General features: G+C 36.7%; 1 protein-coding gene across 7 annotated transcripts in view; it reads left to right on the top strand.

Moving 5' to 3' along the window:
- Positions 1-27,617, top strand: part of MYO3A (myosin IIIA) — a 243,192-nt gene that overhangs the window by 87,816 nt on the left and 127,759 nt on the right. For all 7 annotated transcript variants that reach the window (XM_040451173.1, XM_040451175.1, XM_040451172.1 and 4 more), the window contains 5 exons: positions 16,831-16,930; positions 18,555-18,671; positions 20,131-20,235; positions 20,343-20,426; positions 25,299-25,501. In XM_040451173.1, coding sequence (XP_040307107.1) covers positions 16,831-16,930; positions 18,555-18,671; positions 20,131-20,235; positions 20,343-20,426; positions 25,299-25,501 — 609 coding nt within the window. The remainder of the gene's footprint in view (positions 1-16,830; positions 16,931-18,554; positions 18,672-20,130; positions 20,236-20,342; positions 20,427-25,298; positions 25,502-27,617) is intronic.

The raw sequence follows: 27,617 nt of genomic DNA, 5'->3' as shown, positions 1-27,617 counted from the left end.
ACTCTGTGATCTTTAACTTGAAGTAACTCTTGCCCTGCTTCTTGATAAAATGGGACAGGGTGTGGTGGATTACAGGTTATCACAATTTTGGGATTCTTCTTACATCAAGAGTGGGAGTCTATGTTGCCCCCCGCCTTGAGCCCCAGCATTTTCTGTGACTTCCTCAGTTAATAGAAGACAGCCCCCAGATTAGCTGTGCTCATATGATTTTAGCACAAACAGAAAACTGGATAGAGTAAAAAGTACTTCCTGATTCATTCTTTATTATCAGGGTCCTGGTTCAGCCTGGAAAATTTTGTCCCCCTAAGTACTTTCACATAAAGTTCCTTTCACATAAAAATGCTTTCAGGAAACACATACAAGGATGAAATCCTATCATGTTTCCTATAAGTTCCTGTGGACTAATTTATGTCATTTTCTTGATATCTTCATCATCAGTTAATGAAAGATGTTTTTTCATTACCATTTAGTATTAAAATATGCTAATTACTTATAGGGAAATTTAAATTTTATCAGATATTAGGACCACTTTACAAATTCTAAAAGCTTTCATCAGATTCCCAAATTCCTGTAATGTTAATTTTGCAGTGATTCTAGGAAATGATTATTTTAATGATAGCATCACCCATTTTTAGACATCTTAAATTCATTCAAACACATAGTTGTTTTAAAAATATTTATACTTTTTCTTATAATTTTATGATTATTTTAAGAGTTTCCTGAAAACGATCACATTTGAGTTCATGGGGTAAAATGCCGTGAATCCAACAAGTACGTGTACTTAATTAAAGAGGGCAAAATATAACACATTTTTCTAAAAAGAACAAAATTTCCAGAAAGATTCTTCATGTACATCTTTTGGTCTTTCTCTTAAAAGCCTTTAAAAATTTTTTATTCTAGAGAGGAAAAAATAACCTAATGGATTGCCAAAAGCCTTGACCTACATTATAAAGATTGCAAGAAATACTGTAATATTACCTATTTCTTTCTTTTTCAAATTAGCAATGGCCTAGGATTTGAATGCATCCATTTTTGGTATTGTTGCCCTAAGAAAAGTCACATTTGCATAGAATTACATTGACTTGTATTCTGCAGTACCTCATAGGAGGCAGGACACCCACTGTGGATACTAATTTTTTTGCAGCAGAGCGAGATGTACAGGGTGAGTGGAGGGCAGACATACTATTTTCCCTGAGTGTCTTCACATTTTTAATCCTCTAAATATATTTTTGCCATCATGTCAAAGACCTTAGTAATAAGGCAATTGAGCATAACTTACTGGCATAACCTAGCTTTAAATGAGCTGAAACTTTTTAACCATCTTTTTGCTGGGGAAGAGGAGAGAAGTGTTTTTTAAGGATAGTAGTCAAGGTTTACAGCACAATATTTCAGTCTTTGAGTAGAATTCAAAATGACATGCCCCTCATTCCTTACTGCCAAGCACGTAAAGCTTTATCTCTGGCTGTTCAGCTGCCCTAATCTTGTTTGCTTCCCCATTTAGTTTTGTAATCTCTGGGGAGAAAAAAAAGCTGTATTTATAGAATTTTTAGTTTTGGAAGATTATGATTCACTTTGAAGTTAGATTTTTATACACTTATGTAAATACAGCTGCTTTTTTGTTTTTTGGGCTTTTTTTTTAAGGGAAAAATCTGAAGTTAAAATGCTTAGGATTTTTTTCAAAAAGAAGGAAAGAACGGGAAATAAATAAATACTTAACCATGGCAATTTCAGTCTTGGGAATAGAAATTGAAATGGAATACTGTTATGTCATGGTTGATTCTTATATGGATATTACTGTACCACAAGTTCCTCTCAAAAAACTTGTATCTTTCTTCCTATCTACCTACGTACCTACCTACATATCTATCTATCTAGACATTACCTGGGCAGCCCGGCCTAAAATTTGGGTGTTGTTCATGGTCTGTGGATGATAGTATAATTCCTCTATATTTACTGAAATAGGGTGGAGGGTGGGCATGAATTCTGTTTGGAGGATGTTAAATTTGTTATGCCAATCAAATAAAAAACTAGAGTTACTAAGTAGGTTAGCTGGATATAGGAGTCTGGACTTCAAGGAGGAAGTCCGTGTTAGAAATGGTTTTTATGTCATTTGCTTATAGAGCAAATGCTATGGTACTGCATGAGGTTACTGCATGTGAGTGCTTAGAAAGAGAAGTGAAGGGGACCAGAGCTCTGGGAGACACTAACATTTCAGAACCTGGCAGAGAGAGAGGAGATTGAGGGAGTGGGGTCTGTTGCAAGCCATATGAACCAAGTGTTTCAAGAAGGAGAGAATGGTCCACTCTGGCAAGTAGTGTTGAAAATTCAAGAAAAATAGAATAACACTTGAGTTTGGACCCAGCAAGTTCTTCAGTGACCCTGATGAGGGCCATCTCAGTAGAATGGCTGGAGGGAAGCCTCAGCTGGGAGAGTTAAAGGATAGAGGTGATATGAAGAAGAAAGCTAGGGAATATGGACTATTCTTTCAGGAAGCTCAGCTGTGAAATGAGATATGGTGCAGTCACTGGAAGGCATAGAGCATCAAAGGAGAGATTTTTAAAGCTGGGAGATTGTAGGCTGACAGGGAGAGGTTGACAATGCAGATGAGAGGGGAGAGATAGAGCAGTGACTCCTGGAGAAAGTACATGAACAAGTAGGTGAGCTGGCCTTTGCTCAGAGTGGGGACAGTTTATCCATCCTAACCAGAGAGAAGGCTGAGAAAAAGTTTACTTGTTTAAAATATAGCAAAGAGACTAAAAGGAAACACTAAAATATTAACAATGGTTATCTCTCGGTGATGGGGCTATAGGTGACTTTTGTCTTACACTTTTGACATTTTTCAACTTTTTTAACAAAAAATGTAGTTTATTTTTATACTTAGAAAAAAAATGAATGTGGTAAAGACAAAACTCCGGGGCCATGTTTGTTCTTAACCAGATTAATTTTCTCTAATGGTGTGTGCCCTATGGATACTCATTGTGATACTGGTAACTCTTCATATTGAAGGACCCGTGCCCCTCCGTCTCTGCCACAAAATTCTACTCACAGAAACTGGCTCTTCACTACTGTCTTTCCTCTAAGCTAAGAGTGAGGAGAAGAAAGATGTTAGGAGACCTGGGCAGATGTATAATAGCCATCAAATATTCTTACAAACTCAGATGTAAGTTTTATTTCAACATCTCAAAACAGGTCACTCTATCTAAACTAACAGCACAAAGAACTCACATTCACAGCAGAAATAGACACGATTTCCCACCAAGAAGATTTTTCATCAGCCTCCAGATATGTGACTCCTTTTTAAAAGTGGACAGGTACACTTTAACCCTGCCCAGAACCAAGAGATTACCAGATGATTTATGTTACTTAAAATTTGCTAACTGCCTTAATGAAATTAGTCCTTTTGATAGGTAAGATTGTGCCTGTTGTCCAACTCGTAAAGGATCATATACTTTTTCTTGATGCAGTTGCTTTGTAGTTATAAATCAAAATCTATGCTAGAACATAACCTACATTTTCTTTTATTCTGCTTTTTAAATAGGTGATGCATACATATTGAAATAGTGCATAAGAGTAGTGAGTGAAAAATAGTCTCACTTATGTCCCTTCCCAAAGGGAACCAATGTGTCCAGTGTTTTGTGTGTATTTCTAGAGAGCTTCTATTTATGTGGAAGCCTGTAACTATAGCATTAATAGAAAACAATGTGATTGGAGAAGAGGCACTTTCTCACACCTTGATCCCCAGACCTCTTTCATGGACACATTATTTAAATGAGATATCTGTTCTGCAACTAGCTTGTGGACTTTAATGTAATACTAAGCATTTCATGGTTTAATTTTTTAAAGTAGTTTCACACTCTTAGTCACCATGCATACATTAATCTTTAATACATTTATTTTTTTAAAAAGACTGTCTACCTTTTGACCCACCGATCATTGGTAGTGTCTGCTGTCCCCCCCTTTGCTTAGGTTTATTTATTTATTTTGAGAAAGAGAGAGCACATGCACAATCAGGGAAGGGGCAAAGAGAAGGAGAGATAGAACTCATGAAATGTGACATTATGACCCGAGCCGAGATGAGGAGTTGGACACTTAACCAACTGAGCCACCCAGGTGCCTCTGCTGTCCCTCTTTTCTAGACCCTTCTCTTTTCCCCGGGTCTCTTGCCTAACAGAGTCAGCAAACTATGGCTTCCAGGTCAAATCTGGCCTGCCTCCTAGTTTTGTAAATGAAATTTTATTAGAACACAGTCATTTGTTCATATATTATCTATGGCCGCTTTCATACTGTAATGACAAGATTGAGTAGTTGTGACCCAGGTCTTGTGGCCTTCAAAGCTGAAAATATTCATCTACTTTTTTTTTTTACAAAGAAAATTTGCCAATCCCTGTTCTAGAGTATGGAATCTTGGTCATGGTAATGGATGGGCAAAAGGCATTAGAGAAAAGAAAAATCAAGAAGTGATTTTTAAGGGTGTCAATAATGAAATTATGATGGTACAGAGTATCATATAGCAACATGCATATTATATTGGTGTTCATTTATTTCATATACGTTAGTACCCACACAGAGAAAGTAGAAAGAGGTTTAGAATAGTAGGGACAACATCATAGGGGGCTTTAGTGCAACGATTTAGAATAAATTAAGGAAGATGCTAACATAGATATGGATTTTCCTCTGCTTTCATGTATCACTTTTCCCACTTCATCCTTCCTTCCAACAGTGCTACAAGTTTTATGAATGAGTGTTTATCTGTATAGTCCAGATGAAAGCACATCTTTACAAAATTATATGTGAGAGAGGAAGAGCTCTGTGAATGAAAAACGCAATTAAAAATGTGGTGGGGGCTTGCTGGGTAACTGTGAACATCCATCACTGCTGTCATTGCCAGAGTTGACCTGCTGATCTGGCTGGCCAGGCTGGTGTGTGCTCTCCTCCCCACCATGTCAGAAGTACGTACTTGGCCAAAGGGGTCCAAGTGCAGGTAAATAAAAACTGGTCTTCCCGAGCGTACCAGTGAGAGCCTGTACCCCCATTGGTACCACCAGTTGTGACTTAGTTACTGGAATTTAAAGATGGATAAGGAAACTAAAACAAAACCATTGATTAGATTTATGTTTGACAAAGGATTTCTGTACAACCCCCAGTGACTCCTGAATCACCTTACAGCATAGAGCTTGGTATTTACAAGAGTGCATTTTACCAAATTAAAAGCAAATAAAGCTGTTGCATTATAACAGTACAACTGAATAGTAAGGATAAAAATTTAACATCAGGCAGCAATAGTTGTTTCTTTTTTCAGTGTGTAGAACTGAGTTACAAGTGGAGCTGTAATATCCACCCTAAGGGTATCTGTGACCTTTGACAACACAGGAAGAAAATATTTATAGTCTGAAACTATGTCTCTTCAGTATGACAGAGTAAACGAAAAAGATAATCTGTTTAACAAGCTGTACTTTACACAAGAGGACAAAAATCTTATAGAAGGATTCTGACTTTGCTTTTTCCAAGTCTCTCAGAAATAAAATAATAAAGTAACAAGAATGGAAACCAATTCTATAAAATGAAGGCAAAAGGAAAATGTTAGAAGTGTAAAATTATCTTGAAGTATAAACATATGTGTACATATATACTTTTTCTTTGAGCATTCCAATTGTTTATAATCAGAGAAAAAAATAATAAAATTTCTTTGGCTCCACAGATGAACATTTTATAAAGCAACCTATCACTCCTTTTGTTTGAGAAATGTATTTTGAGAACCTACCATTTGCAGGAATCTGGTCTAGGAGTAAGGGGTAAGTCAGTCAACAGATGAAAAAACAAACAAAGCAAAATAGAATAAGTAAACTATGTAATATGTTAGATGGTGATATACACTAAAGGAAATACAGAGAAAGGTAAGGAGGACTGAACTTCCTGGAGGGATGGGGGAGGGTAGAACTGCCGTGTTAAAGAGGGGCATCAGCCGGGACCTCCCAATGGAGGAGGTGCATCAGCCTGTGGCTCTGCAGGTGGAGGAAGGGTCGGGAGACCCCTCAGGCAAGACCGCGCCAAGTATTGGAAACCCTGCCAGGAGGGAGCAGGGGGTGACAAGATCTGATGCAGTAGGTGGGGGGGGGGGGGTCAGTTTACATGGGGCCTTTCTCTTAGTAACAGCAGGCCATTGGAGGGTACTGATTGGAGACTGACATCTAACTTATTTAAAAAGGTCATTCTCATGGCACCTGGGTGGCTCAGTCAGTTAAGCATCCAACTCTGGATTTTGGCTCAGGTCATAATCTCACCGTTCATGAGATGGAGCCCTGCATTGGGCTCTGCACTGACAATGTAGAGCCTGCTTGGGATTCTCTCTCTCTCTGTCTCCCTCTCTATCTGTCTCTCCCCTGTTCACATTCTCTCTCTCTCTCTCTCTCTCTCTCTCTCTCTCAAAATAAATAAAACTAAATTTATATATATATGGTCATTCTCACTATTTGTCATAATCCAATAAGAATAATGGGAACTTAAAGATCAAGGGAGTAGCAGTGGAGGTTTTACTCAGAAATAGACATTGAGGTCTTATTAAATACCCTCTTGGTTTAAGAGTTAGAAGGAGAGCAGAATATTGTTCATTTGTAAGAAATGCCCCTTTTTACCCATGTGTCAAGTCAGCAGCTCCAGGCAACCTTTCTGAGCTGTTCCTACATGTGTTCTGGAGCTTTCATGACATCAATTTTTTTCCCTGTCTTTCTCACTGTTTCCAACCTTGGTTAATGGGCTCTCATCTCCTCAGTGGAGATGGAGAGAAATGAAGACTTCAGATATTTTAAGGAGATGAAAACGACATAATCTGGTGATGGAGTAGATATAGGAGGTTAGAGAGATGGAGATTTCTGGTGTGTGCAGTTAATTAGATGATGGGTCAGCCAGTGAGACAAGTGCTGGAGGAGTTCTAGGCTTTGTTGCAGAAGAGTGTGCTTTGCTCTTTGGATATTTGGAATTCGAATGCATTGAAGACCTCTGTGTTTCTCAGCAGTCATGCCCTCTGCCATCCCAGTTTCCTCAACCTCTAGCCTCTCCCACACTAGCACTCTGCCTTCTGGCTGCAGTAGATTGTCACTGTCCTGGGGCACATGCCCTCTCTGGTCAATGCACATAAGCAACTCTCTCTCAGATTTGACCACCTGCCAGTCACCACCCACATACAAATACTCTTCCTCAGGTTGTGGAACCCTGTCCGTACTCAAATGCCAAGATCGAATGCTAAATCTGCTGAGCACCATTCCCTGTTCACCAGAAGGGGATTATTGCTTCCTTGCTATTTAATTTAACTTCATTTTGGCACTTGCCATATGTCTTGTGTTGTTTTAAATGTATTTATAGCTCCCACTTGATTGAGACTCATTGAACATATGGTTTGGATCTCTTTTCACCTACAGTAATCCCTTAACACTTAGGACAGTGCCTTGCACAGAGCAGGGTCTCAGTAAATATGAGTTGGATTGAAAAATGACATAGATGAGAGGATTCTAAAGAAAATGCACTTCTGAAATCTATAGCTTTCACTTTCTATAAACATGTATTTTTTTTAATTATTAAAAAATTTTGCCTTACAATCTGTCTGATACTTGGTATGTGGTTAAATCTAACAAATTGTTGTATGCATTGTTTAAAAAATTAGACACCAGAAAAATGAAGGTTCACAAAAATAGTAGCAATCGTGATTGATTAGATATTCACTAATGTATGAAATTATAGAAACATTTACATATTCTTTTGGAAATCTAGGTGTACTTACTCATTTTAAAAAATACCTAATATTATACTGGGAAAAATTCAAAGTTTTTATCTATACAGTCTCCAAAGAATTAAGTTTGTTTCAAACAAGCATGGATATCATATTAAGGTAGTGATGAAGATTGGACTAAATATCTTACTTTGACAGATAATCATTTGCTTTTTCATTTACTCAATCTACATTTATTTATTGACTACCTGCTATCTCCCAGCTACTGTTTAGGTCCCTAGGATACATTAGTGACCAAAAGAGACATGTAAGATGTAAAAGATTTTCTCAGTTGCCAATCTTTTTAAAATTTTCATTCATAGAATATTTTTTTTCTTATTCATTGAAACTTCAATAGCTTTTAAGATGTTTAACTTATGGAGAAAGCTTTTATACACCTGTTGTATATACCTTAATTAACTGTGAATGATTATGTATTTTCAAAACCCACGTGAGCAAATGCAGCTTTATCAATTAATTGAGTAGTATTTGTAGCAATAGCCACAGCTACATCCTTGATTTTAACATCTTCTTTGAAAATGAATCTATCCAAACATATCAGCCCTAGCCCAAATTATCTTAACTTTTTTGTTTATATGTGCATTGTTAACTGTTTCATCAGAGTGTGTGCTCTGTTGAGCAGGTGACCCTATCTTCTGTTTTCCTCATAGCTTTAGCCCAGCTCTGAATTGCCTGAAATATATTGGATGCTGTAGAAATTTAAATATTTATTGAATGAGTGAATGCAGTAATAGATGTTGAAACATGTATAATTTAAAGCTGTACCTGGTGTGTGTGTGTGTGTGTGTGTGTGTGTGTGTGTGTGTGTGTGTGTGTTTGTGTTTGGAGGGGGAAAGCCTAACAAACCCAAACAGGATGGAGATGTCATATCAATCATCTGCTTCATTTGAGTTTTGCCAAAAGGTTGGACATATCACAGGCTTGCTGACAATTCATAAAATGGAAGGAAATTGGACTGTAATATATTTACCTGTTCTTCTCACTCTTACACCCTGTGATCTTGTGCATTGTTAATTGGGTAGCTTTTTAAATGTTAAGCTAATTTTAAAGCTGAACAATGATATCACTGATGCAACTAATCATGCCTCAGTGCCACATGAAAGAATATAATAAATGTGAGCCACTCACTAGTGCTTTGTTATGACAGCTGAAACTGTTGGGGTTTTTTTCGCTTTGTCTCCATAAACGTTAAGACCCAACCAAGTGACAGCAGTGTTGACCATGCTTTCCAGAGCAGCCCATTCCAATGACCCTGTCTAACAGTAACTGATGGTGCAGAAATACAGATATGGGAGAAACACAGATAGGCAATTCCAGCGACCATGGGCCTTCTCCAGTTAAGCTGGCCTGGCAGAGAGCACCACTCTGCCCTGACCAGCAAGAAATGGTCAGGAAGATGGGTGTGCTGGAGCCAAGATGTGCTTGGCAGCTGTGTGTCTTTTCACAGTGCACCGTCTAAGCTTCAGCCCTGTTCTCTAAAGTCAGCCTTGAACACTGCAGTGAGAATAGAGAGGAGAAGAAAGAAAGAGTTTGCTTGTTTCCCTGTCATCTGATAGAATGCATAATTCCTGCTGAGGTGCTACCATCAGGATATACATAGGACTTAACAATAAACACAATGAAATTCTTAGAAAACAAGAATATTCATGAATCCTCCATCAGCAAGACCTGGGCCCAAATTCTTCTCATTTCTTGCTTGGTTTATGCTGAGTCCAGTGTCATGTATTTACAAGTTACGTTTGTTGAAGGTAGAAGGGTATCTGGAGTGGAAAGAGATGGAGACCACTAAATATAAAATTAATAGAAATAAAAATTTATAATATAATTAAATATAAATTAAAATAAAATATTAAATATAAAGTATATGAAGATCGAACCCATGACCATAAAAGCAACAATAATAGCTAAAATTTATTAAGCATTGCAGGTACTGAATGAATCACTTCACATGTATTATTTAATTTAACCTCATAACAACCTTATGAAACAGACTATTATTATTCCCATTTTATATCTGAGAAAGCAGAGTAAGTTACTTGTCCAAGGCTACATGGCTAGTAAGTGGTCGAGCCACAGTTTGAGTAATAATAGCTATTAAATATTAGGCATTTTCAAGTGCCCATTCTAAATAAACATCTTACATGAAATCTATTTTTATTTATCCTCACAAACTCTTTTGTTGTTTTCTCTGAGCATTCTGATTCTAGAGCCCATGCTTTTAATACTACTTGGGTGTCATTAATACTATGATCTAAACAAAGGAAAGGGTTCATATAGCTTCAGAAATAACTTTTTAAAGTTTATTTATTTATTTTGAGGGAGAGGGTGTGATCTGGGAGAGGGGCAGAGAGAGAGGGAGACAGCAAATCCCAAGCAGGCTCTACACTGTTAGAGCCCATCCTGGGGCTTGATCTCATGAATCGTGAGATCATGACCTGAGCCAAAATCCAGAGTCAGACACTTAACCAACTGAGCCAGAAATAATTTTTGATTCTCTATATAAGCATCTCAGAATTTAGTTCAGTGTCTAATACTTTTTCAGTCAATCCATAATCCACCCTGACTTTTTACACATTGTTGTCACCTGTTCAACCAGGCTCTGCATCCCTCAGCCCCTCTACCCTTGAGTTGAACTGAAAAGAAAATAGAGGAGTCATGTTCTAGAGTAGGACCAACCCATCTTCACAATCACCCTGATAAAGTCTTTATAAGTGATTTTTTAAAAAAGTTTTTTAGAGTCACAGAAAATGACTCTACATTTTTCTCTTCATGATGAAGCAATCATCCGTCTCCTAGGTAATATACCTAATCAATACACAAAATTATCAAGCCCATTAAGTTGACAAATTATAGAATTCCAGGACTGGAAGAGGCAGCAGAGATGATATGATTCAGCTGTTTTAATGCCATCAATCTAGGGAAGATTATTAGCTTTCAGTATTTTCTGGTGATAACGTGTCTTTTTAGGAAATGAGAGGGATAGATTTATCTTCTCAAATCTAAATAGAAAAGCCTAAAATCCTACTTTCTCATGGTATCTCATTTTCAGTGTTCTTTTTAGTGAATTTCAAAAGTTCTTGATATATTAAACATTGGGTTTTTTCCCATCATATATGTACACTGCAAATATTTTTTTATTTTCCTTATAGCTTGTGTTTTTATTATACTACGAAAATTGTTACCCTGTCCCATCTACCCCATATTTTTTATTCTCTTTTCTATCTTATCATACTTACAAATTCCATCCCTACCCCATTATTATTACACAACTATTCTTCTGTATCTTCTCCTAGAACTTTATGATTGTATTTTTAAATCTGTTAAGTTTATTAATCCACCTGGAATATATTTTTACATAAGGTACATGATTCCCAAATGTTTAATTAGCTGTTCTGGCCCAATTTCTTGAATTTTTTCTTTCTCTACTAGTTTGAAATGCCACATGTATTATATGTTCTTAGAATATGACCCTAAATTATAAAATATTCACTACTAGAATTTTAACTTTTCTTGGCTGTCCTTAGTGATACATTAGTGATGATGTTTATTTTTAGAGTACAGTGATTTTTTTTTCTTTACTACAATAGGCTATTCTACTCCATCATTTCCAGTCTTCTCTTCATTGAAATACTTCAGTGGCTCCCCATTATGCCTGGAGTCCAGCCTCACCACGCACCACTGTCCCTGTCACCATTTCAGCCGCAGGGCCCTTCGCTAAGTCCAAGGAACACAGCGTATGCCCTCCTGCCTCCAGGCCCCCGTGCATGTTATTCCCCTTTTCCCCAACAGGTATCGGCCTGACAGCCTCTGCACACTTGGGTGCATATATATATAAAAAAAGCGAAATTTCATATTTCCCGTTAAAACTGTGAATCACAGAATTGAATTCTGTGGATATTACAAGCGTATTACGGTAAGAGGTCAGAAAGATGGTATGTCAGGTAGGTTTTGGGGCCCGCTGGCTTAATTAAAAGGTTTGCCAGAAATTATGGGATATGAACTAAAATAGAAGGACATAGGGTTGGTCACGCGAAGAGATAATATTCTTGGCATACTGGCTAGTTGGGTGGGGCTCAGTATGGTGATTCAAGCTGCCAACATATTTCATGCATCTGTATCCTTGATGCCAGGCATAGAAAGATGAGTAATGCTTGGTTTCTGCCCACAAGTTTCTCCTAGTCCACTAGGAATGATGAACATTCCTACTTAAATATGAAAGCTTCTCTGCTAGTAGTGCACTCTCTCTGCAAAGTCCTGCAAAAGCTTCACAGAGAGGATGTTATTTGAGCCTGACTTTGTATGATAAAGTAGAACTTTGCCAGACATGGAAGGAAAATAATTCCAGGCAGAGAAAGAATGAGCAAAACACAGAATCTCGAAATACTTGGCATATTGGGGAATGTTCTGTACAGAGATGATAGTTGATGCTGCTGGAAAGGCTCTTTGAGACAAGGCTGTGAAGGGCTGTGAATTCCATGCCAAGGAGTTTTTAAGTCATGTTGTAGAAAATGGGGAGCCATCTGAGGTTTTCAGTCATTACAATAATATCTTTTCTCAGTTTTTGGACACTAATACCAAAAGCATCAGAGGATGAATTTACAGGAGTGGAAGAGCGAGTGTAGCAGCCAGCCAAATATTGATCCCCATATTCTTCACCATCTGTTTCTTGTAATTCTCTAGGAACAGTCTTTAGCTACCAAATCAGCCCATAAAAACAGATGAAAAACTCAGGGCTCTGCAATTAAATGGATAATTGGATTTCTTTCTCTGTTTTCTCAAAAATAGTATGAGTCTCTTTGGAAATAGGGGAATAAATAAGGTGATACCTGTTGAATTCAGCAAATATGGAGACCAACTAAGTGGAAATTCTGTGCCAGAAATTGTACAGGATATATATTGACTCATTCATTCAACTAACATTTATTGAGGACCTACTATGTTTTAAATAATCTGCTTGTTCCTAAGGTACAAGGGGGAACCAAGGACACACAGCCTCATGCATCTTGGAGTTTACAGAGTAATAATGGATTCAAATATTAACTAAATCATCCATACCAATAAGTGTATATTTGTAAATTTTTGTAAATGCTATCGAAATTGGGGAATCTAAGAGTTGAAAATAGAAGTAAAACTATCCCCATTATTAGATACAAGTTTTCTATCAGGGTGATCTGCAAATATTTTCTCCCAGTCTGTGGCTTTGCTTTTTGTTCTTTAACAGTATCTTCCATAGAGCAGAAGTTTTTAATTTTAATGAAGTCCAAGTTACTGATTTTTTTCTTTCATGGATGGTGCTTTTGGTGTTATATCTAAAAACTCATTTCCAAACCCAAGGTTATCAAGATTTTCTCCAATGTTATCTTCTAGGAGTTTTACAGTTTCGGATTTTACAATTAGGTCTGTGATCCATTTTGAGTTAATTTATGTGAAAGGGGCCAGGTTAGTGTCTAGATTTTTTTTTTATTTTTGCATATGGACATCCAGCTTTTCCAGCTCCATAGGTTGAGAAATCCCCAGAGAACTTTACAGTCTAGTTAAGGGAATAGGGTTCATATACAAATGATGGGCTGAAATGCCATAACTAAAAAATTTGTCCTGAAGGACGTATAGAATTATGCTGAGAAGTTTTAAGAGGTGACATTTGAGGTGAGCTGTGAACATAAAGTTTCATCATACAGCTGAAGAGGAAATAATATAAACAAAGGGTAAATCTTACTGACTGCAATGTTGAGAAGAATGTAGAAAGCAAAGGTGGCAGCAGGGAACCTTCCTGGGTGGGAGGAGATAGTGATAGTGGGATGCAGTATGGCAGAGGTGATGATGGTAGGATATTGTTGGTCCTAGATGGACTTTGACATTAAGCTGATGGAATTTGTATGTAGATTGCATGAAAGATATGAGAGAAAGAGAAGAGCTAAGGATCTCTAAGCTTTTTTTTTTTTTTAATTTTTTTCAACGTTTATTTATTTTTGGGACAGAGAGAGACAGAGCATGAACGGGGGAGGGGCAGAGAGAGAGGGAGACACAGAATCGGAAACAGGCTCCAGGCTCTGAGCCATCAGCCCAGAGCCTGACGCGGGGCTCGAACTCACGGACCGCGAGATCGTGACCTGGCTGAAGTCGGACGCTTAACCGACTGCGTCACCCAGGCGCCCCTCTCTAAGCTTTTTAACATAAACAATCAGGAGAGTGGAGTCGCCATTTACTGAGATAAGAATTATGGGACAGGTGCAGGTTTGGGGCTGCATATTCAGGAGGGGTTGGGATGTGTTAAGTCTGCCTGTTAGACTTCTGAGTGAAGTGTTGAGTAAGCAGTTGGATGCTTAAGTCTGGAGATCAGCAGAGTTGTCAATGCGTAAGTGGTATTTAAAGCTCTGAAATCAGGAAGTGAGTAGATACAGAAGAAAATAACCACAAGGATTGAAGCTCCAGAGATCCCAAACGTGACAGTTAGAAAGATGAGGAGGAACCAGAAAAAGATACTCAGGTGGAGATGCCAGTGAGACAAGGAAGAGAATCAAGAGAAGTGTACAGGACACTAAAACAAGTATATTTAAGAAGGAGTTTGTTGATGCTGCCAGTACGTTAAGTAAAATGAGGACTTAGACTTGACCATTGGATTTAGCAGTGTAAGGCCATTAATGTTCTTAACGAGCTATTTCCATGGAGTAAGAAATGGCAGCCTGACTGAAATGGGTTTTCTTAAAGGATGGAAAGAAATTAAGTAGAGATAATTCTTTTGAGGATTTTTCTTGCTATAAAGCGAGGAAATAAAAGAGTAGGTGAAAGAAATTGGAACTCAAGAAAGGGTGTTGTGTTTGTTTCTTTTCAGACAAGTACTATAATACCTGAGAGGGAAAAATGAGTGATGTTGGGAATGAGAGAGGAACCAGTGGAAGTGGTGTCCTTGAATAAATGAGAGAAGACAGAATCCAGTGAACCAAAAGAGGGGCTGGCCAAAGATAGAGGTGGGGACAGTTTATCAATGGTGACTTAATTCTAAAACATCCAGTGTTGGCAGTGATGTGAAGAAAAAGGAACATTCATGCACTGTTGGTGGGAATGCAAATTGGTGCAGCCATGGTGGAAGACAATATGGAAGTTCCCCCCAAAATTAAAAGTAGAACTACCATATTATCCAGGAATTACACTACTTGGTATTTACTCAAAGAAAACAAAAATACTAATTCAAAGGGATACACGCATTCCTATGTTTATTGCAGCATTATCTACAATAGCCAAACTGTGGAAACAGCCCAAGTGTCCATTGATAGATGAATGGATAAAGAAGATGTGGTGTGTGTGTGTGTGTGTGTGTGTGATGGACTATTATTCAGCCAAAAAAAGAATGAAATTTTGCCAACAAAACAACATGGATGGAACTAGAGTATAATGCTAAGTGACATAAGCTAGTCAGAGAAAGACAAATACCATGATTTCATTCATATGTGGGATTTAAGAAACAAAACAAACAAAGGAAAAAAAGAGACCAACCAAAAAACAGACTCTTAACTATAGAGAACAAACTGATGGTTGCCAGAAGGCAGGTAGGTGGGAGCATGGATGAAATAGGTGAAATGGATTAAGAGTAACACTTATCTTGATGAACACTGAGTAGTATATGGAATTGTTGAATCACCATATTGTATGCCTGACATGAATATAACACTATGTTAACTACACTGGAATTAAAAAATTTAAAAAATAGTGACCTAATTCGCTAAGCAATGAGAAACCATTAAAGTCTACTGCGTAAGTGGTATGGCTCTTGTTATTCCTCATAGTCTATTCCTTTTACGAATGGACAAATTCAAATGCTTAAAAGTACAGTTGACCCTTGAACAACATGGGTTTGAGCTGCACTGGTTCACTTGTATGCAGATTTTTTTCAATAAATACAATATAACACTGTAAGTGTATTTTCTCTTATTATTTTCTTTTTTTTTAATTTTATTTATTTTGAGGGTGAGACAGAGTGTGAGCAGGGGAGGGGCAGAGGGAGAGAGGGAGAGAGAATTCTGCACAGAGCCCAACGTGAGGCTTGATCTCACAAACTATGAGATCATGACTTCTGAGCTGAAATCAAGAATCAGACACTTAACCACTGAACCACCCAGGCACCCCTATTCTTCATGATTTTCTTAATAGTATTTTCTTTTCCTAGCTTACTTTATTGTAAGAATACAGAATAAAATATGTATAACATAGAAAATATGTGCTAATCAACTTTATGTTATCGGTAAGGCTTCTGGTCAACACTATAGTTAAGTTTTGAGGAGTCAAAAGTTATACCTGGATTTTTGACTTCGTGGAGGCATTGGAACCTCTAACCGCACATTGTTTCAAAAGTCTACTGTATCTCCAAAAATAAACCTTGAAAATACAGTTTTGTTCAAAACACCAAGTAGATGAGAATTTCATGGCCAGAAAAGTTGAAACAAACCATGGTGTCTATCTCAGCAGCTTCCACAGCCTTCGTGTCAAATCAAGAACCTTTGGCTGTTCTCTGAAGTTGCTGAAATGTTTCCTTTGAAAATAAATTCCTAGTGCCTGAAACCAATTTTCTACGTACGTCTAACCATTTGAAAATTCGCAATGGGGTTTATTTTGTATTTCTCTTAAAAATTGATGAATAATAATTTTTAATGTTGCCATTCCTTGGCCACCAATGGTCTGACACTACCTCAGACAAAATTGGAAATCTAATGAATTCAGATCTCTCTGACTCACCAATTTGTAACAGATCAAGTCACACATAGGAATTTAGAGGAAGCTTCCAAGCAAATTATATATAGGAGAGTTCTTGATAGAATTAATGGACTTTTTTCATCATCTGTGAGGTAAGCTTGACATGTTGTAATTTTCCAATAGAGAGGAGAAAACAGATAAAATATATTAGGCTATTTTCTGATAAGTGGTCATCATTGAATTTAGGAAATCAGCTTCGTAGTTTTTTTAATCTCCTATATATCTAAAACCTACTTCCGCTATGATCAGTGATATGTTCTCAAGTCAGAAAGGATTTTTCTCTTTGTACTGCTCCACAGACATGAACGTATTCACACCAAGAAAAGTAACTTCAGGAGATCACTAATATCCACTCTGAAGGATGTAGACGATTTAGCAACCCTAGAAGTTTTGGATGAGGTAAGAAACGTGGCTTAATTAAACTTAAACATTCTAGATTTTGTTTAACTTATAGATATGAACAGGAAGTTGTTTGAATAGCATCTGTATGCAATGTCTCTTAGCTTCCTGATTATCTCTCCCATCTTCACTTTTAATACGTATAACTCAAATTTCCAGATCTTTCCAGCCTAACGTCATTTTTTTTTCTTTTTTTTGATAGTCAGGTTACAAAGGTGTGGGTTCCCACTAGCATGAGTTGCTTATAAGTTACAGACCCTTTTTCCTCTGAATTCTTTCCAGAAAGCTCAGAGGGATGATTTACTGAGGTCAGAAAATGGTCTGCTTCCTACAACCTCTAATGTGGCATCCTCCTTCTATTTCCTCTTCTGTTCCACTCTCAGTGTCTATACCCAGAGGCTTCTAGGAAACCTCAAGAGCCTGTCTGTCTTAACTAGGGTCAGTGTCCTGCTTGTGGGGTCCCAGATCCCCTGCTCTCAGAGAGCTGGGCCTTTAGGGCAGTGAATTCTACTTGACGCTTCTTACCCAGTGCCTCACAGCTATCTCAAGCATCTCTTACGAAGGTACAAATACAAGCCAGTAAATTATAGCTTTAGCTTCCCTTCCTCTCATCTCCCTTCATTCCGGATAATCAGATCATTAGAGAAATAAGTAGCTCCCTTTCAATAACAAGTTGGGATCTCTATCCTGCCTGATCAACTTTTTTTTTTTAAATACATCTGATACATGCCAGAACATTTTCCTTTGAGATTCAACAAATCAGGAGACATCTTCTGAACAGAAGTAGTCATTTGGTAAATTTAGGGTGGCTTAAACAACTGAAGTACTTGCTCGAAATAATCTTTCTTGGGAACATCAAATATCTTGTAATCAAGTAGCGTTCGCAAGTCAGAGATTTGCCAGCACCTTTATGAATCTTTTCATACCACATTTTTCAATGATGTGAATTTCTGGATTTGTATATTATAAAGAAGACTTTACTCATCATGTTGCTGACCTATATATTAAACACTGGGTTTATTTGTTTCTGTTGTCTGTGCTTTTGTTTTTGTCTCTTTTGAGCTATGATGTTTTGCTATTCTCGTGTCATGTCTTAAATGATGATTTCTGACACTATTGAAATTGATTCCATGTACTCATGATTTATCAACTATGAAAGTTACTTCTCCACACATTTCACTGTACCTCATAAAGCCAAATGTCTCAGCAAAGGGCTAAGATATTCTACAGAGCCACTAAATAACCTTGGTTTGGAATAAAGTCATGTTCACTGTATCTTCCTTTTCCTTTTCTATTGGTTTTTCTCTCTCTCTTTTTTTTTTCATCTTCCACATTTACTTACTTCCTGGAAGGCTTTCTACATATAATATCCCTGTAATATCTCACGTGACCTTTGGAAAACGCACAGAACAATGCCATACCTCTATGGCTCTCAAAACAAGAAAATGTCTGCCAAGTGGAAGGATAGTTGCTGACCCAACGTTATACTTCTTACTATCAGCATATCTATTTCCTTCTGATCCTTGGTCCAGATTCCAGATGTTTTATTTATTACTGTTTACATTTTAAATTGTAACTACCCTTAAATTATTTTTAAGAAAAAAATATTTTTATTTTATTACAGAATACAGTCTCTGAGCAACTTGAGAAGTGTTATTCCAGAGATCAGATTTACATCTATGTGGGAGATATACTCATTGCTCTTAATCCTTTTCAGAGTCTGTGTCTTTATTCCACAGAGGTATGTGGTGTGGCTTACATTCTCTTACTTTGTACTAGTAATTATACTATTCAGATATTTAAATTAATTTAGATGATGCCAAAGAAAGTTTTATTCAATATCTTGAATAAACAGATAATTATTGCTAAAACATAGAGATAGGAAAAATAGAAGGTGAATCAGTCTGGATATGGTTTGTGGTCTTTCTTTTCCCAAAAGTATGTGGTGGAATGTTAATTACTTATAGTTATTGGTAACTGCCCTGTACTATGTATCATATTAATAAATAGATGTTTACAAAAGTGTATCTTATTGTCTACCTCTGAAGCAAGTATGGGAGAGTGAAGAGCATAATTACATTTTTTACAGGTAATATATACTTAATGGCTATGAAACTTGTCATTATGAATTTTAAAATTCCTTTTGACATATTAGTTGGTTTTTAGTATCAGACAGTGTGTGTTTTTTTGAATATGAGTATATAATTATCTATTATTCAAGCCCTAATGGTTTAAATACAGATTAGTATTCTGGAATTAAGCTAGGCTGTTTTTCTTTTTCTTTTTTCTTTTTTTTCTTATTTTTTTAAGTAATCTCTATACCACACATGGGGGTTGAACCCAGGATCCTGAGATTAAGAGTCACAGGCTCTTCTGACTGGACCAGCCAGGCACCCTTCTCATTTTTTCATTTTTTATTTTATTTCTTAAAGATTTTGTATACTTTTTTTAATGTTTATTTTTGAGAGAGAGAGAGAACATGTGGGGGAGGAACAGAGAGAGGAGGACAGAGGATCCAAAGCGGGCTCTGTGGTGACAGCAGCGAGCCCGATGTGGGGCTCGATCTCACAAACTGTGAGATCATGACTTGAGCTGAAGTCAGATACTCAACCAACTGAGCTATGGAGGCATCCCTATACTTTTTTTAAAGTTTATTTATTTATTTTGAAAGAGAGTAGAGGGTAGAGAGAAAGAGAAAATCCCAAGCAGGCTTCTCACTATCAGCACAGAGCTCAACGTAGGGCTCGATCCCTAGAGCTGTGAGATCATGACCTAAGCCGAAATCAAGAAATTACAGTATTTTGGGTTTCTGTTTGCTTGTTTTTTTGCTTTTTGGGTTTTTTTTTCCTGAAATAATAGTATTTTGAAATATTAAGTTCTTCTTTGAAAGTGGTTTGCACTCCGAAAAAAGTCTTCTTTTAAATACTGCTCCCAGTGTGATACTATATTTTATTATGTCACATCCTATTTCTGGGTTTTTTTTTTTACATCAGGCCTTTATTTTACATAATTGTGCATGATTTGTGCATGTAAATATGGGTAGTATGTGTGTGTAACATGTATGTAAAGTTTTGGTGGTGTGAGAGTGTATTTTGATTTATGTTTTGCTTAAAAATTGAGAGTTCTGTCTATAAATAATTTAAGATTTAAACAAAAACAAAAAGAAAAGCCCCACAAAATGTGTTCTTTTTAACCATTAGCATTCTAAACTATATATTGGAGCAAAGAGAACTGCCAATCCTCCTCACATTTTTGCAATGGCTGACGTAGGATACCAGTCCATGATAACATATAATTCAGATCAGGTAAGGAGAGTTTCACATTCTTAGAAATTCCCTTCTTAGGTTCTTATGTGTAAGCCTGATCTTGTGAGGATGAACTTTTCTCATGGTTTCCTTTTCTTATTGTGCAGTGCATTGTTATTTCTGGAGAAAGTGGTGCTGGAAAGACTGAAAGTGCTCATCTTTTGGTTCGGCAGCTGACAGTGCTTGGAAAGGTATAATTTTTCACTGTCCTAACAGAAATATTTGTTATACTTCAGAACCTAATATAACTGATTAGATTACTGCTTGCTAATTCCCACATTTGATAATGTACAGAAATTATAAAACACACTTGTTATCCTCTGTGAGTTTAAAATATAACAAACAGTATAAAAAGTATATGCTCTGGGGTGCCTGGGTGGCTCAGTCCATTAAGCGACTGACTTCAGTTCAGGTCATTATCTCACAGCTTGTGAGTTCGAGCCCTGTGTCAGGCTCTGTGCTGACAGCTCAGAGCCTGGAGTCTCCTTCAGATTCTGTGTCTCCCTCTCTCTCTGCCCCTACCCCACTTGTGCTCTGTCTCTGTCTCTCAAAGATGAATAAATGTTAATAAATAAATAAATAAATAAATATTAAAAAATAAAATAAAAAGCATATGCTCTGCTTTGAGGATATTCTAACTTTTCTCACTCTTATAGTAGGCAAGGCTTTATAAATGTGATATTCTCTATTTTTAGCCCCAGCACATTCACTAAACGCCTTCTTTACTTTTCTCCTTTTATTCCTTGTGGGTAAAAAAGAAGTTAATATACAAAAATCAATTTTACATATATAATATATATATCATCTATGTTATATGTAATACAAAAGTTAATTTGTATTATATATATAATGATAAATTATAATGATAGCAATGATAAATTATAAATTGAAATTTTAAAGTCTCATTTACAATAGCACCAAAAAATTAGCTATTTATATCTAAATCTTCTAAAATATGTACAAAATTTGTATGCTGATAAATGGAAAAAATGGATAAAAGAAATCAAAGAAGACCTACATAAATGGACTATACCATGTCCATGGATTAAAAGATTCATTATGCCAATTCTTCATATGCCATTATGCCAAAGTTGATCTGTAGATTCAGTGCTATTACAATAAGAATACCAGCAGGATTTTTTTCTGTAGAAATTGACAAGCTGAATTAAAAATTTATATGGAAAGACAAAAGAGCTACAATAATCAAACAAATTTGATAAAGAACAAAGTTGGAGAGCTAATACTACTTGATTTTCACTCTCTGTAGAGCTACAATAGTTATTATATTCAATGTTAAAAGCCTAATTCACCAGGGAAAAATATTAGATTTCACCAAAATTAAGAACTTCTGTTCTCTGAATGACATTGTTAAAATGAAACAACAAGCTACATACTCAAAGAAACTATTTGCAAGTCATGAATCTAATAAAACTTGTATCCTTAATATATATATTATAAAAACACTCTTAAAACCCAATAATAAGAAATAGAATAACAAAAAATTAACAAAAGGATGTATCAACTAGGGTTAACTGATAAAAGTATATTTTTAAAAATGAACAGAAGGCTTGAACAGTCACTTCACCAAAAGACAATATGTAGATGGCAGATATACAAATGAAAAGTTGTTCAACATCAGTTGTCATTGGGGAAGTGCAAATTAAAACACAATGAGACATCATTACACACCTATTAAAATGTCTAATTTTTTCTTTTATCTAATAATGCCAACTGCTGAGAAGCATGGGGAATAACTGGAACTCTCATATATTTCTGTTGAAATACAAAATAGTGCAGTCACTTTGGAAAATAGTTTGGAAGTTTTGTTTTTGGGTTTTTTTTGTTGTCGTTTAAAGTTTATTTTGAGAGAGAGAGAGAGAGAGAGAGAGAGAGAGAGAGCAAGTGGGGGATGGGCAGAGAGAGAGGGAGAGAAAGAATCCTAAGCAGGGTCCATGCTCTCAGCGTGGAGCCTAGTGCAGGGCTCAAACCCATGAACTGTGAGATCATGACCTGAGCTAAAATCAAGAGTCAGACGCTTAACCGATGAACTACCCAGGCACCCTGGGAATATTTTTATAAATTTAAACTATACTTATCATCCAGCCCAGCAATCCTACTCTTAGTTTATTTATCCAAATAAAATGAAAACTCATGTTCATACAGAAACCACAGACAAATACATATAGTGGCTTTGTTCATAATCTCCAGAATGAGGAAACAACCAAACAAGGGAATGGATAAACAAACCAGTACATCTATACAGTGGAATATTGTTCAATAACAAAAAGGAACAAACATTGATACAAGGAATGAATCTCATTAGATGAGATTTGGATGAATGTCAGATGCATTGTGTTAAGTCAAAAGAGTCAGATTCAGATGACTATATGCTATATGATTCAATTTATATGTCATTCCTGAAAATTTAAAGTTATATAAACACGGTCATCTGAGTGGCTCCATCAGTTAAGCATCTGCTGTTGATTCCAGCTCATGATCTCATGGTTGGTGGGTTCAAGCCCTGTGTTGGGCTCTGTGCTGACAGTTTGGAGTCTTCAGCCTGCTTTGGATTCTGTGTCTCCCTCTCTCTCTGCCCCTCCCCCCACTCTGAAAAAAATTTTTAAAAAAATTACAAAAATTAAAATTATAGAGAAAGAAACAAATCAGTGATTGTCACAGGCTGGGGATGGAGGGAGGGGTTGACTATAAAGGGTAGCGATATAGTTTTGGGAGGTGATGAAACTGTCCTATGTGTGGATTTGTAGTGGGGGTTATTTGATTGTACATGTTTGTAAAAACTTTCAGAACTGTGCTCTATAAAGGATAAATTTTTTTTAAAGATTTTAATGTTTATTATTTATTTTTGAGAGACACAGAGAAACAGAGCACAATTGGGAGAGGGCCAGAAAGAGAAGGAGACACAGAATCTGAAGCAGGCTCCAGGCTCTGAGCTGTCGGCACAGAGCCCAATGCAGGGCGCGAGGCTTGAACCCACAAACACGTGAGATCACAATCTGAGCCAAAGTCAGATGCGTAACCTCTTAACCAACTGAGCCACTATAAAGGATGAATTTTACTGTGTGTAAAAATATACCTTAATTTTTGAAAAAGAGAAGTTGACGATAGAAACTTGGTTTGATTTTCCAGGTAGGGTCCTTGAATAAAGTCAAGAAATATATATATATTAGGATGACTAAAATTAAGGGAAAAAAAACCATTGTGTACAACTGATCCCTGTGAAGATTTTTATTATGATCCACATAGTTATACACGATATAGTATTCTATTAAAATTTTTCTTCACTATGATTATAAGAATCTTCTAAGTACTGTGAGTGTAAGGACAGACTTAATCTCTCCATAAAAGGGTGAAGCTTCATCATGTCAAAACAACTTCTTAATTGAATCTAATTCATTTTCAGAATCATCAGTTGACAGATTTCTGTGCTTATATTAAAAATCAATTAACTGACAGATTTCTGTGCTTGTGTTAAAAAATCAATTAACTAGTTTTTATGTTTTCAATCACGTGTGTGCGTATGAAATAGAAACATGACTTTGCTAGAACTGGAACAGCCAGTAGTGACCAGGAAGCTAGTGCTACCTCAGGACTGTCATCCCGATCCCTTCCGCATCCCATTTTCCATCAACTTCCCCTCTCCTTACTTCTAGGATAAGAAGAAAAAAAAAGGTGTGATTTTTGAGGGAGAGGGGTGGTGAGGCACAGCATATGATCCTGCCATAGAAGACTTGAACACCTGACTTAATTTACTCAAGGACCGTCCACGTCCACAAGGGCCTTTGCTATTCTCTTTTGTGGTTGCATAGAGGGTCCCGTCAATGATGGATTAACTTGTGCGTGACTTTTGTTTTGTAGATGTCAGTAAACCTGTTTATCTACTCACTTTATCTTATTCAGGAGCTAAAAATGTGATTTAATATTAACTGGGAATATATATCTCTCCCAGAATCCTACCCATATTAGATCTTATCATATCTTTTACTTATCTCCTTGATAAAGATTTACCAGATACAAAACAGGATGTTTGGTGGGTTGAATTTACATTTGTAATATGCAGTCCTTATAATCTTATTTAATAAAGGCACTGCTAGTTAATACAGGTGGATAAAGATGCTTTCTCACCTTTTATATGAGTGCAAATCCAGCCCCATTTTAGAAGGCCTAAGCTTGTTCCAGTGCTCATGATTCTCTTCTCTCAACCCTTATTGCCTATTTTAGAAGCTACTAAAAGTCTTTATATGCCCCCAAACCCTCCTTGTAAATACCCACTCCAGCCCACCTACGTCCTAACATGGCCCCTGTTCCAGAAATACCAACTGCTCCTCTCCCTTACTTGTATAATTTGCATACCTTTAACACAGCTGATTTCAACCAGGTATTACACTAAACATAATCTACTCAATGTAATTTCTACCAAGATGTGAATGACTGATACCTCCTTAACCTAATTATAACAATAACACTTGTTTCAGGGAAGGAGTATACGAGATGGGGTAGGAGAAAATAGAGGGACAGCCAAGTAGGCCCACTGGTCTTGACTGGGGTTCCACCCCTTCCGTCCACACTTCTGAACTGTTCTCAGTTTTCACAGTTCCTCCCTTTTCCCTACTTCTGAATTGACAAATTACCTTTACTCCCTTATTTCCAGCCTTAACAGCTTCCATGGAAGCAAGGGAAGTGGTTCTGACCTTGGGGAGCATTTGGATGGGGCCCAGGGAAGTAGAGGAGGAATAACAAAATGAGAGGTATACCCCAGTATGCATAGACTGCTTATAAATTGTGTTTGTAAATCGAGCACTGACCAGAACTATATTTCAGTAGAAAAAGTACAGAACATCTCTTTGCCCCTTGGAGAAAGCAAGTGGGTGAATGCACTTAGGGGAAAGGAAAAATAGTCTAGATATTCTAACATCTGGCAGTATGCCAAGAATATGCTCTCAGTACATTTATGTCTACATATAGTGTTTATCAAAGAAGCAGCATTTTATTATATACAAAATCAATTTTTTACATTTAAAGAACAATCTTGACATTTTCTCTAGGCTAATAACAGAACTCTGCAAGAGAAGATTTTACAAGTGAACAATTTGGTGGAAGCCTTTGGCAATGCCTCCACTATTATAAATGACAATTCCAGCCGATTTGGAAAATACTTAGAAATGAAATTTACCTCTTCTGGAGCTGTAGTGGGAGCACAGATTTCTGAATACCTTCTGGAGAAATCCCGAGTTATCCACCAACCTCTGTAAGTCCGTGTCAAATATTTTCTTTTTTTCTGGGAAACAAGCAAAAATAATGCTTTTGTTTTAATGCTAAAATGTCTTACATATTAATCAAACTCAACAAAATGTTATTGATCATCTACTACGTGAAAGGCACTTGTTAGAATTGAAAAGGTCCCTCAGCACTGTCTTACTCTCACATGTGTTATATCTAGTAGAGGAGTTAATAAATCACCTAAAATTTATGATACCAGATATAAAACGTATGCCCATCATAGATACTAACAGGTAAAATTGGAATGATTTCTGAAGTAGGGGAGCATATATTTCTTTACACAAAACTAAAGTGAAATTTAATTAGACATCAGTCTTTTTTTCTTTTAAATGTTTACATACATAAATAGATCTCTGTATGAATTCTATCCTTCCTATGGTTATACACATGGGACCAAATAAAAGATTCAGGTATGGCCTTAATTGTATTGCCCTTTTAATTTACAGCTGATTTAATGCTGTAAATTCCATGCTTTGGTGTTAAGTTAAAGGAGTTCCTTTCAGCAGTTTATAGCTGAATGGCAATATTTCTCTCCTGTCCTAATGCTTGCAGAACATCTTTGTTTGTTATTCTTATGTGGAAACTAGAGTCGAAACATTAGATTTGTACCCCTGTATTTATATTCCTTTTAAAAAGTGTGGCAAGTTAGTCTTTCCTTTTTCTTCTGTAGGTTTTACACCTAACATACCTACATTACTATAGTAGTAGGTCATTTGTTAAATTCCTGGGAACACAAGCTCTTGTTATGTATTAGTACATTATTATTTAACATAAATGCTTTCAAAGTTGCTATCATTCAATTTGTGAGTCAGTTGTGAATATAAGTTGCCTGGGGTTCACCTCCTGAACTCAGCTTTCAATGTGGAAAATTATCCTTTGGTCCGTGCTCAATTCAAAATACATAAGAAATGATTATAAGACGAGTGTTTTGAATTGTGGCTTCACTACATGTTAGTTCACTTTGGGTAAGATATTTAAACCCTAAAAACCCTTCTAGAACCTTGGTTCTATGTGTGATTTGAAAAACTTAACCTCTCTGCACCTCAGTTTTTCATCTTTAAAATGGAAATAGCAGTAGTACCTACCTATCAGTTAAGATAATGCCTGTAAAGCATTTAACACAATGAATAACACATAGTAAGAACCCATAAGTTTAAGCCATTATTAGCAGTAATGGTGTGGATAGTTGTGCAAAAACTTAGAAACAACACCTAGCACAGTACAGTAGATGGCAGCTACTATTATCGATGTGTGCCAGGTCCCCAAGGCTTAGTGAATACGCATGTCTGTGCCTCTGTCACCCATGCCTAGAGGAACCTTGGGGTCTTATACAGATGTGCAGACTTAACTGGTTCTCAAAACAATCTGTCCTGTTCTCAGAACTGTGTAAGACTCTCCTTCAGGCCTTGGGGAAGAACTACCTAAGGGCGTGAATTACTGAGATTTGGGTGGGACCACCATGGTACACAATGTCAGGGGGTAACATACACCGGGGTTCTATGGAACTATGTGTCTTGTGAACAGTAACTTCTGGACCTACACAATGAGGGCCCTGTGTTTATAATAATAGAAATAACCTTGTTAATGTTTATTGATATATTATAGGATATATTCTAGGAAATTGCACAATTAAGATCATATTTTAGACAGGCTATGAGTTAATTAAGCTTTTTTTCCAACTATCCAAAAGAACTATTCTAGTTTTACAATGTTGTTGATTGAGGAAAAGCACTCTTAGGGCACCTGCGTGGCTCAGTCGGTTGTTAAGCATCCTCTTGATTTTGGTCCAGGTCATGATCTCACCATTTGTGAGATCGAGCCCCCCTTAGGGCTCTACACTAACAGTACAGAGTCTGCTTAGGATTCTCTCTCTCCCTCTCTCTTTGCCCTTCTCCTGCTCGCTCACACACATGTGCGTGTGCTGTCTCTCAAAGTAAATAAACATTTTTTTTTAAAAGGCACTCTTAAGTTCCCAACTTACAATTAGGTTGAAATCCAACTCAGTTTATAATTTGAATATAGCTGCCTTGTAATTTTTCCATTTTTCTATTTTTTTACACCTATATTTTTCTTTTACTTAGTTT

The sequence above is a fragment of the Herpailurus yagouaroundi genome, unplaced genomic scaffold, assembly GCF_014898765.1.
Source record: "Herpailurus yagouaroundi ecotype Mexico unplaced genomic scaffold, PumYag 203, whole genome shotgun sequence".
Lineage (NCBI taxonomy): Eukaryota > Metazoa > Chordata > Mammalia > Carnivora > Felidae > Herpailurus > Herpailurus yagouaroundi.
The sequence above is the reverse complement of the archived record's forward strand: the minus strand, read 5'-3'. Positions and strand labels throughout refer to the sequence as shown.